The following is a 12778-nucleotide window of genomic DNA, read 5'->3' as shown; positions in this document are numbered from 1 at the left end:
TTATTTTTCTCAACAACTTCATATTTTTAAATCTTTAGTTTTAAAGTCATGTTGGTATATTTCATAATATGTATAAAGATATACATTATTTGAAGCAAGTTTTCTGATTTTTCTGCTAAAAACAATTTTTAAATTATAGACTCATTACATATATCATAACTATACAACAAATTCTTAATATAAAAACCAAATCTTGATTGAAATTTTTAATGATGCTTGAGTTTATAATAACCTCAATGTATATGTTACATAAGTGGAATCTTCATGACATAAATTATTTCCTGTAATGTTTCCATCACAGGTTTGTTTTGGCAGCAGTTACATTGTATCATGGATTCCCTGGTGGATGGGAACCACACTGCAGTGACAGAGTTCATTTTGTTGGGATTAACACAGGATTCAGTCCTTTGGGTCATCCTCTTCATGGTCATCCTGTGCATCTACCTGGTCACCATATCTGGCAATCTCAGCACAATCATTCTCATCAGTCTCTTCTCAGCTCCACCATCCCATGTACTTTTTTCTGAGCCACTTGGCTTTTGCTGACATAGGTTATTCATCTTCTGTCACACCAAACATGCTTGTTAATTTCCTGGTGGAGAGAAATATAATCTCCTACCTTGGATGTGCCATCCAGCTTGGTTCAGTTGTTTTCTTTGGCTCAAGCGAGTGCTTCCTTCTGGCTGCCATGGCATATGATCGGTTTGTAGCCATCTGCAATCCACTGCTGTATTCAACCAAAATGTCTACACAAGTCTGTGTTCAGTTAATACTAATTGCTTACATTGGTGGTTTTCTTAACACTTGTTCCTTTACCATATGTTTCTATTCATTACTCTTCTGTGGGTCAAATAAGGTTAATCACTTTTTTTGTGATTTTGCTCCTTTAGTTGAACTTTCATGCTCTGATGTCAGTGTTCCTGCTATTGTTCCCTCATTTTCTGCTGGCTCCATCATTGTAGTCACAGTTATTGTCATTGCCATCTCCTACATCTACATCCTCATCACCATCCTGAAGATGCGCTCCACTGATGGCCACCACAGGGCCTTCTCCACCTGCACCTCCCACCTCACTGTGGTCACCCTGTTCTATGGGACCATTACATTCATCTATGTGATGCCCAAGTCCAGCTACTCCACTGACCAAAACAAGGTGATATCTGTGTTCTTCATGGTGATTATCCCCATGTTGAACCCCCTGATCTATAGTCTCAGGAATAATGAGATTAAGGGGACTCTAAAGAGAGAACTTGACAGGAAAATATTTTCTTAGTGATATTTATTATTTTGTAGAACTTATTGTATTAATAATATCCTATAGAGAAGTTGATAATGTAGCGCCTCAGAAGTATACCACATGGTCTGCATGCATGAATCTGTGTTTCATTCCCAACACTACAGACACACACACACAGAATAGATATAATAAAGGAATAATAAGTATTATTATAACTATGTAATAATATAATAATAAAAGGAAACCACATATGGTTGATATGTTGATATATGGAGCTTATAGTAATTTAAGGGGGTGTGTTTGCCGGTAAAAAATGAAAGGCTCATATTTATTTATAATTAAGAAAATAAATTGCTTCACATAAAAATAATCTGATGAAAATTCTTTTAAAAGCATATTCAGATTATTTTCAAAACTACCTATATAAGTTGAAGTTATTGTACTTTCAATTCTTTGAGGCAGATCCCATCATCAAAACTAACTTTTCTTTTAATGTGCATTGTAACTATAGTCATTGTGTACATTCTGAGAAGAAATGATAACATTGGACAGCAAAATCACTAGAGCTGTTTTTCTTGCAGTAAGGTTATCTGTTGAGAATGGGTTTGGTGGACTTATACAATTCTGGTCTGTATTCCTAGATTCTGACTCCAACATTGAATGTATTAGAGTTCCACAGAAGAAAAGAATGAGATGTCTCTAATTAACCTGTGAATTCCTCTCTAAGGTTGAAAGAGGTGACTTCCTCCATAGGAATGAGCAGTGTTCCTAAACTATTTAGGGGAATGAACACAGCCATGTTTTGGAGTGACTTCTTCATGGTAAGAATGACTTCATACAAGAAAACGTGAGAAATTTGGATTATCTCTTACCTAAGAATCTTAAGTTACCTCTATATACTGATAACTAAAATATTTACTTCACTTTCCCTATTTCTCTTCCCCAATTAACTTCTTCCCATCCAGTAAGGGGCACCATCATTCAATCAGTTATTGATTCAGAAAACCTGAGAATTATTCACTTCTCTTCTTCTCCTGTGCTCCTACACTCAGTTATGAAGTCTTGTATATTCTGAATCCAATATTAATCTACTGTTTCTTTATACTTCATTATCAGTACTTCTACTTTAAGCTGCTCCCTCCTACATTTAGTTTATAGTATTGTCCCAATGGTGGTTAATTTTTTTTAATTTTTATTTTTTTATTGTTTTATTATTCATATGTGCATACAAGGCTTGGGTCATTTCTCCCCCCTGCCCCCACCCCCCTCCCTTACCACCCACTCTGCCCCCTCTCTCCCCCACCCCCTCAATACCCAGCAGAAACTATTTTGCCCTTATCTCTAATTTTATTGGGGAGAATATAAGCAATAATAGGAAGAACAAGTGTTTTTGCTGGTTGAGATAAGGATAGCAAAACAGGGAGTTGACTCACATTAATTTCCTCTGTGTATGTGTTACCTTCTAGGTTAATTCTATTTGATCTAACCTTTTCTCTAGTTCCTGGTCCCCTTTTCCTATTGGCCTCAGTTGCTTTTAAGGTATCTGCTTTAGTTTCTCTGCATTAAGGGCAACAGATGTTAGCTAATTTTTTAGGTGTCTTACCTATCCTCACCCCTCCCTTGTGTGCTCTCGCTTTTATCATGTGCTCAAAGTCCAATCTCCTTGTTGTGTTTGCCCTTGATCTAATGTCCACATGTGAGGGAGAACATACGATTTTTGGACTTATGGGCCAGGCTAACCTCACTCAGAATGATGTTCTCCAATTCCATCCATTTACCAGCGAATGATAACATTTCATTCTTCTTCATGCCTGCATAAAATTCCATTGTGTATAGATACCACATTTTCTTAATTCATTCGTCAGTGGTGGGGCATCTTGGCTGTTTCCATAACTTGGCTATTGTGAATAGTGCCACAATAAACATGGATGTGCAGGTGCCTCTGGAATAACCTGTGTCACAGTCTTTTAGGTATATCCCCAAGAGTGGTATTGCTGGATCAAATGGTAGATCAATGTTTAGCTTTTTAAGTAGCCTCCAAATTTTTTCCAGAGTGGTTGTACTAGTTTACATCCCCACCAACAGTGTAAGAGGGTTCCTTTTCCCCCGCATCCTTGCCAACACCTGTTCTTGGTGGTGTTGCTAATGATGGCTATTCAAACAGGGGTGAGGTGCAATCTTAGTGTGGTTTTCATTTGCATTTCCTTTATTGCTAGAGATGGTGAGCATTTCTTCGTAAGTGTTTTGGCCATTTGAATTTCTTCTTTTGAGAAAGTTCTGTTTAGTTCACTTGCCCATTTCTTTATTGGTTCATTAGTTTTGGGAGAATTTAGTTCTTTAAGTTCCATATATATTCTGGTTATCAGTCCTTTGTCTGATGTGTAGCTGGCAAATATTTTCTCTGACTCTGTGGGTGTTCTCTTCAGTTTAGAGACCATTTCTTTTGATGAACAGAAGCTTTTTAGTTTTATGAGGTCCCATTTATCTATGCTATCTCTTAGTTGCTGTGGTTTATGTCTTTCAGTTTTCTTTGTTTCTTACCTATACCTACTAACTCCAGAGAATTTCCTACTCTTTCCTGTATCAACTTTAGAGTTTGTGGTCTGATATTAAGATCTTTGATCCATTTTGAGTTAATATTAGTATAGGGTGATATACATGGATCTAGTTTCAGTTTTTTGCAGACTGCTAACCAGTTTTCCCAGCAGTTTTTGTTGAAGAGGCTGCTTTTTCTCCATTGTATATTTTTAGCACCTTTGTCAAAGACAAGTTGGTTATAGCTGTGTGGCTTCATATCTGGGTCCTCTATTCTGTTCCTCTGGTCTTCATGTCTTGTTTTTGTGCCATTACCATGCTGTTTTTATTGTTATTGCTTTGTAATATAGTTTGAAGTCAGGTATTGTGATACCTCCTGCATTGTTCTTTTGACTGAGTATTGCCTTGGCTATTCGTGGATTCCTGTGTTTCCATATAAATTTAACAGTAGATTTTTCAATCTCTTTAATGAATGTCATTGGAATTTTGATGGAAATTGCATTAAACATGTAGATTACATTTGGGAGTATAGACATTTTTACTATGTTGATTCTACCAATCCATGAGCATGGGAGATCTCTCCACTTTCTATAGTCTTCCTCAATCTCTTTCTTCAGAAGTGTAGAGTTTTCCTTGTAGAGGTCTTTCACATCTTTTGTTAGGTTTACACCTAGGTATTTGATTATTTGTGAGGCTATTGTAATTGGAATTGTTTTCATACATTCTTTTTCAGTTTTCTCATTGTTAGTGTATAGAAATGCTAATGATTTTTCTATGTTGGTTTTATATCCTGCTACCTTGCTATAGCTATTGATGATGTCTAGAAGCTTCTGAGTAGAGTTTTTTGGGTCTTTAAGGTATAGGATCATGTCATCTGCAAATAGGGATATTTTGACAGTTTCTTTACCTATTTGTATTCCTTTTATTCCTTCTTCTTGCCTAATTGCTCTGGCTAGGAATTCTAGTACTATGTTGAATAGGAGTGGAGATAGTGGGCATCCTTGTCTGGTTCTTGATTTTAGAGGGAATGGTTTCAGTTTTTCTCCACTAAGTATAATGCTGGCTGTAGGTTTGTCATATATAGCTTTTATAATGTTGAGGTACTTTCCTTCTATTCCTAGTTTTCTTAGAGCTTTTATCATGAAATGGTGTTGGATCTTATCAAAGGCTTTTTCTGCATCTATTGAGATGATCAAGTGGTTTTTGTCTTTGCTTCTGTTAATGTGGTTTATTACGTTTATTGATTTTCATATGTTTAACCACCCCTGCATCCCTGGGATGAAGCCTACTTGGTCGTGGTGAATAATCTTTTTGATGTGTTGCTGAATTCGGTTTGCCATTATTTTGTTGAGGATTTTTGTGTCAAATTCATTAAGGAGATTGACCTATAGTTCTCCTTTTTGGAGGTGTGTTTGCCTGGTTTTGGGATAAGTGTAATACTGGCTTCATTAAATGTGTTTGGCAGTTTTCCTTCCCTTTCTATTTCATAGAACAGTTTAAGGAGGGTTGGTATCAGTTCTTCTTTAAAGGTGTGATAGAATTCAGCAAAGAATCCATCAGGTCCTGGACTTTTCTTTTTGGGGAGACTCTTGATTGCTGCTTCAATTTCATTTTGCATTATAGGTCTATTCAGGTGATTAATTCCCTCTTGGTTCAGTTTTGGATGATCATATGTATCTAGAAATCTGTCCATTTCTTTAAGATTTTCAAATTTATTTGAATATAGGTTCTCAAAGTAGTCTCTGATGATTTCCTGGACTTCCATGGTGTTTGTTACTATCTCCCCTTTTGCATTCTTGATTCTAATAATTTGGGTTTTTTCTCTCCTCATTTTAGTCAGGTTTGCCAGGGGTCAAAGAACCAACTTTTACTTTCATTAATTCTGTGTATGGTTTTTTTGGTTTCTATTTTGTTGATTTCAGCTCTTATTTTTATTATTTCTCTCCTTCTATTTGTTTTGGGATTTGCTTGTTCTTGTTTTTCTGGGAGTCTGAGATGTATCATTGGGTCATTGATTTGGGATCTTTCAGTCTTTTTAATATATGCACTCATGGCTATAAACTTTCCTCTCAGGACTGCCTTTGCTGTGTTCCATAGGTTCCAGTAGGTTGTGTTTTCATTTTCATTGACTTCCAGGAACTTTTTAATTTCCTCTTTTATTTCACCAATGATCCATTGTTCATGAAGTAATGAGTTATTTAGTTTCCAGCTGTTTGCATATTTTTTGTCTTTACTTTTGTTGTTGAGTTCTACTTTTACTGCATTGTGATTAGATAGTATGCACGGTATAATTTCTATTTTCTTATATTTGCTGAGGCTTGCTTTGTGCCCTAGGATATGATCTATTTTGGAGAAGGTTCCATGGGCTGCTGAGAAGAATGTATATTGTGTTGAAGTTGGATGAAATGTTCTGTAGACATCAAGTAGGTCCATTTGATTTATTGTATATTTTAGATCTTGGATTTCTTTATTAATTTTTTGTTTGATGACTTATCTGTTGATGATAATGGGGTATTAAAGTTTCCCATTAATATATGGCGTTAATATATACTTTTAGGTCTTTCAGGGTATGTTTGATGAAATTGAGTGCATTGACATTGGGTGCATACAGGTTGGTGATTATTATTTCCTTTTGGTCTATTTCCCCTTTTATTAGTATGGAATGTCCTTCTTTATCTCGTTTGATCAATGTAGGTTTGAAATCTACTTTGTCAGAGATAATTATTGCTACACCTGCTTGTTTTCGGGAGCCGTTGGCTTGGTAAATCTTCTTCCAGCCTTTCATCCTAAGCCTATGCTTATTTCTGTCGGTAAGATGGGTCTCCTGTAAGCAACAAATAGTTGGATCTTCCTTTTTAATCCATTTTGTCAAGTGGTGCCTTTTGATGGGAGAATCAAGTCTGTTAATATTAAGTGTTAGTACTGATAGGTATGTGGTGATTCCTGTCATTTAGTTGTCTTAGTTGTTGGAAGGTTTGATTGTGTGTACCTAAGTTGAGGTTACTCTCTATTTTCTTGCTTTTTCTTTTCCTGTGGTTTGGTGTTGCCTGTCTTTTCATGGTTAAGTTGGGTTTCACTTTCTGTGTGCAGAATCCCTTGAAGAATCCTTTGTAATGGCTTTGTGGTCACATATTGTTTTAGTTTCTGCTTATCATGGAAGACTTTTATTGCTCCATCTATTTTGAATGATAGTTTTGCTGGATAGAGTATCCTGGGGTTGAATTTTATTTTCACTCAGTGTCCGGAAGATCTCACCCCACACTCTTCTTGCTTTTAATGTTTCTGTTGAGAAGTCTGCTGTGATTTTGATGAGTTTACCTTTGTATGTTATTTTTTTTTCTCTCTTACAGCCTTCAATATTCTTTCCTTAGTTTCTGAACTTTTGTTTTAATGATGATATGTCGTGGGGTAGTTCTATTTTGATCTGGTCTGTTTGGTGTCCTGGAGGCCTCTTGCATCTGTATGGGAATATCTTTCTCTAGATTTGGGAAATTTTTTGTTATTATTTTGTTGAATATGTTATGTATTCCCTTCGCTTGCACCTCTTCTCCTTCTTCAATGCCCATGATTCTCAAGTTTGGTCTTTTGATGGAGTCGGTGAGTTCTTGCATTTTCTTTTCACAGGTCTTGAGTTGTTTAATTAATAGTTCTTCAGTTTTTCCTTTAATTACCACTTCATCTTCAAGTTCTGAGATTCTATCTTCTGTTTGTTCTATTCTGCTGGATTGGCCTTCCATTTTGTTTTGCAGTTCTGATTCGTTCTTTTTTCTGAGGTTTTTCATATCCTGGGTGGTTTCCTCTGTAATGTTGTCTATTTTTTTCCTGAGTTCATTTATCTGTTTATTAATTGTGTTCTCTGTTTCACTTTGGTGTTTATACAGTGCTTCTATGGTTTCCTTTATTTCTTGTTTTGCTTTTTCAAATTCTCTATTTTTGTTGTCTTGGAATTTCTTGAGTGTCTCCTGTACATTTTGGTTGACCATATCCAGTATCATCTCTATAAAATTCTCATTGAGTACCTGTACTATGTCTTCTTTTAAATTATTCTTGTGGGCTTCATTGGGTCCTTTGGCATAATTTATCTTCATTTTGTTGGAGTCTGGATCTAAGTATCTGTTTTCTTCATTCCCCTCTGGTTCCTGTACTAATTTTTTGCTGTGGGGAAACTGGTTTCCCTGTTTTTTCTGTCTTCCCGTCATTGTCCTTGATGTTGTTACTGTCCCTGTACTGTGTGCAATTAAGTATTTTCTAGCTTGTAATAATAATAATGGTAATATTTAGAATGGAAGGGTGAGAGGAGATGGAAAGCAAGAAGTTAAAGAAAAAGGAAAAGCAAATAAACAGACAAGTAGGAAAAAACAAAACAAGGAATCAAACAAAAAGTTTCAAAGGTTTAAACAGGGAGCGTTAGTGTACTAATCGACAGTAAGCTGAACATGCATTAGGGAGACAGAGAGAGGATTGAAAAGAAAAAAATAAAAAGAATAAAGATAAGAATAAAAATAAAAAATAAGTAAATGAAAGAAATATATATATATATAAAATAAAACAAAATGAAAAATAGAAAATAAGAAAAATTTTTAAAAATCTCCAAGTTCAAATGCAATGAAGTTTCAGTCTTAATAATTTTGGTGTCCATCCCAGTCTCCAATCCTGGAGATGGTGCCTCAGATATTGTTCTGTAGTTGTCTCATCAAAGGGGATGCATAAAGTAGAACAAAACTGCACACACAAAAAAACCCCACAAAGTGTCCCAAGTTCAAATGCAATACAGTTTCAGTAAGTTTTTCAGCATGGAGGTGTAGTTCGGTTGTTTTCTCATCAAAGATAGGGAGAGAGAAGGAAAAAAAAAAGTGTCTGGAGACAGTTCTGTGAATGGTATCTGCAGCTGTGGCTTGCCTGCCCGCTGCTGTCAGCCTGCTATTGCTGGAGATGTTATTTATGCAGATCTCAAGGGTGAGCTTAACACTCACCTGGCCCTGCATGCTTTGTTTACTCAGAGTTCTCCTGTGCATGAGCCTCTGCTACAAGCTTTCCCCTTTCCAAGCACACTGGAGGAGGTGACACTGCACCCGCTTTCTCAGGCCTGCATGTTTGTTTACAGCTCACATTGGAAGTGGGTCTTCCCCTCTCTCCTGTGGAGTTTTCCTCCCTCTGCCACTCTCACAAGCTTTCCTGCTCCTGGTTGCTGGGTGCACGCCCCTGCTCCCGCCAGAGCCTCTCCAGCCAGCCCCGGCATGGTTATTTACAGTTCCGGGAAGGATTCCCTTCCCCCAATGTTCGGTGCTCAGTGCACCCCACCCTTTTTCCCACATGTATTTATTGTTCTTATTGCTTATTACTCGGTTTCTCTTTTTTCCCCGGGTGGAGGTCGGTCTGTCCAGGGGGCTATGCTGGGCCCAGGGTTGTCTGTGGGAGTACCATGGTATTGCTTAGCTCACCTTGTCCACGTTTTCCCAAGCCATCTGGGCATGGGTGACTGGTGGCCTGGGGGCCCTCCTGGTTTCTCCATTTAACGTGAAGTGGAGATGCTCTACGCCGGCTGGAGGTGTGGAGGGGTCAAAGTTTTGCTTCTTCTCAGTGGTTTTGCCTACAAGGTGTGTCTCCAGCATCTCTCCAAGATTTCACTATAGGAGGCATGCTTTCTGCTTCCTCCCTCTAGCTGCCGTCTTGCAATCTCCCAATGGTCATTAATTTTATGTGTTAATTTGAATAGGACATGGGGCACAATTTTTTGACCCAACCCATGTTGCTCTAATGGTATTTTTAAAGATGTGATTAATATTTAAGTTAGCAGACATTGAATGAAACAGGTTACTCTCCATAATATAGAAAGGTCTTCTCTAATCAGATGAGAGAAAAGATTGAGGTCTTGTGTAGAGAAAGGAATTCTCCTCCATTCTGGCTCTGGACTCTAGAGTGCAGTGTCAACTCTTGCCAGTGTTTTCTTTTTAAATTTTGTTTATGATTTATCATACATTAAGAATATGAAGGGATTTTATCGTGATAAGTACACACATGTGTGTAGTGTACCTTGGCTATGTTCACCACCTCTGTTATATTCTCTTTCCCCTTCTCCTTCTTCCCCCCTCTTTCAACATTGTTTGGTGGGTTTCTTTATGTTTTCTTCATATAGATGCATGTAGCATACTCCCATCCTTTTCAGCCCTCAGTATCCTTTCTTTTCCTCCATGCTGCTCTGGCTGATTCCCTTCCCTCCTCCAGAGAGTTTCCCAGGTACAATCATGGCCATTATCATCATGATCACCATTTTAGGTCTAGGCTCTACAAATGAGTGAGAACATGCATTATTTGACCCTTTAAACTTGGCTTATCATATTCAGCATGATCTTCACTTCTATTTACTTCCCTGAAAGTGAAGTAATTTCATTTTTCTTTGTGGCTGAGTAATATTCCGTGTGTGTGTGTGTGTGTGTGTGCATATACTACACATTTTCTTTTAACATTTGTTGGTTGTTGTGCACCTCAGCTGATTCCACAATTTGGCTATTGTTAAGACAGCTTCAGTAAACACAGAAATGCAAGTATGACATTGGAATTTTGATGGCCATTGCATTGAATCTGCAGCTTCCTTTCTACAGATCATTTCACAATATTAATTCTGCCCATTCATGAATACTGGAGACCTTCCCACCTTTTAGTATCACTTCAATTTCTTTCTTTAAGGTTTTGTAGTTTCATTGTAAAGGTCTTTCACTTCCTTGGTTAAGTTTATATCTATGTATTCTAATTTTTTGAGGCTAATGTGGACTGGATAGTTTTTCTAATTGCTTTCTTAGCCTGTTCATTGTTTTATATAGAAAAACTACTGAGGCCTTTTTTTTTTTTGGTGGAGCTAGGGTTTGAACTCAGGACTTGGTGATTGCAAAACATCTGTTCTATCACTTGAGCCACACTTCCTGTCCATTTTGTTCTGGGTTTTGTTGTTGTTGTTTTGGTTTTTGGAGATGAGGTCTTGTCAACTATTTGCTCAGGCTGGCCTCCCAGCTAGAAAATCCACTGATTTTTATGTGCCAATTTTATATCCTGCTACATTGCCAAAAGTGTTTGTCAGCTCTAGGAATTTGTTGGTGGAATCATTAGGGTCTTTTATATATAGAGAGAGTGATATCATATGTAAATAGGAATAATTCTACTTCTTTATTCCCTATTTGACTCCTTATTTCTTTATCTTGCCTTATTGGTCTAGATAGAAAGTCCAGTGTTATATTGCATAGCAGTAGAGAAAGGGGACACCCTTATCTCCTTCTTCAGTTTAGAAGAAAGGGTTTTAGATTTTTCCAATTTGTTATAGGTTGGTTATAGGTTTTTCAAATATAACCTTTATGTAGATGTACAATCCTTTATTCCTAGTTTCTTTAGAGTTTTCATCATGAAAAAGTGTTGAATTTTTCTGCATCAGTTGAGATGATCATGTGATTTTTGTCCTTGGTTCTGTTTATAGCTTTATTTCATTTATTGATTTACATATGTTGAAACATTTTTGCATACTGCAATGAAGCCAACTTGATCATGGTGCATGATCTTTATAATGCACTGCTAAATTTGGTTTGCAAGCATTTCATTGAGAATGTTTTGCATCTTTGCTCATTGCAGTAATTGATCTATAATTCTCTTATTTTGTTGTGTCCTTGTCCAGTTTTAGAATGAGTGTGATACTAGCTTTATCTGAAGTGTTTGGTAGTGTTCCTTTACTTTCTATTTCTTGGAATAGCTTGAGGAATATTGGCATTAGTTCTTAAAGGTCTGATAGACTCCTTGTTTCCAGATAAATTAGCGTCAGGTTCTGCCCTGAGGTTGTGACCCTCTCGGAGTCCCCATTGGGTTCACGTGCACCCTGTAACATTGTGTGGTGTTCCCTGTCACAGTATTGGAGGATCCATGATGGTAACTAGAGTGTAGAAGCAGACAGCATGAGCTCCATAAATAAAAAATCTTGCTGAGACACTGCAGCCACACTTGGCAGAAAAAAAGCACCAGCCTGTACAAAGCTTCTCCACACCACTTTACACTGAGAAAACAGGAGAGCTCCTGTGTCACCAGATGCTGGCTCCAAACCTGCTTGGGAGACATCCAGCAGACCAACAGGTGAGCAAATAAGTGTCATGCAGTATTCCCACAGCCACCCCTGGGATAAACCAGCATATTCCCCTGGACAGACTGATCCCCCACCCAGCAAAAATAATAATAAGAAGAACTGAATAATAAACAAGGAACTGAAAAGGAACAACAGGAGAAGGGGCAAGGTGCTGTAAGTGTACCAGAGAAGGGAGGAAGAGCAAGGAGCTGATTTCTGTGGGAACTTTCAGTCAACAAAGACTGGAAAGGCAGAAGGGCAGACAGTGGGTGGGTGATAAGCTGCTGCCTGAAATAAGGCAGATAGTGGTCCACAAAGCTCATCTCCTGAGCCAGTGAGCAACATCTAAAGTCAAACAATGTTGCAAAATTAAAAAACAGTCAACAAACCAGCATAACACACTGACAACAGGGAGCCAGCTGATGGATCTCTGACCTTGCCCCAGAGAAAGGTGGCAAGGCAAAGAAATAAGCCCCCAATAAACCAACACAGTGAAAACCCAACCCCAAAGCAGGATGGCTGATGGGCTACAGAGCTAATCTCCAGAACCTGAAGACAAGCCACACCTCATTGAGTTAAGAGCTGACTAAGCAGCTGCCACTGAAAGTCAGGAAAAAAAACTGGTGAGTCTCCCCAACCACCTGGCAAGAATAAGACAAAGGGTCTGCTTAAATACCAACACCAAGACTGGATGCTTAAGGAGTAACACCAGAACTACTAAGACTAAAATTCAATTGTTCACGAAAATGGAATTCTTATGTTTTTGTTTACTTCTTTGTACCCTGTTTGTTTGTCCACCTCTCCCTGTTGATTTCTTTGACTTCATTTTTTTTCTTTCTTTGTTTTGTTAGTTTTACTATTGTGAGTTAGTAATACTAAATTACACACAGACCAGGGACAGAAACAGC

General features: G+C 37.7%; 1 protein-coding gene across 1 annotated transcript; it reads left to right on the top strand.

Moving 5' to 3' along the window:
- Positions 1 to 330: 330 nt before the first annotated feature.
- LOC109680802 (olfactory receptor 5P6-like) lies at positions 331 to 1273 on the top strand. Its single transcript, XM_074066993.1, is given in 2 exon segments — positions 331 to 485; positions 487 to 1273. Coding segments are annotated over 2 exon segments (942 nt in total).
- Positions 1274 to 12778: the final 11505 nt, after the last annotated feature.

This window comes from Castor canadensis, chromosome 1 (assembly GCF_047511655.1).
Source record: "Castor canadensis chromosome 1, mCasCan1.hap1v2, whole genome shotgun sequence".
Classification (NCBI taxonomy): Eukaryota; Metazoa; Chordata; class Mammalia; order Rodentia; family Castoridae; genus Castor; species Castor canadensis.
This window is presented reverse-complemented; position numbering and strand designations above follow the sequence as displayed.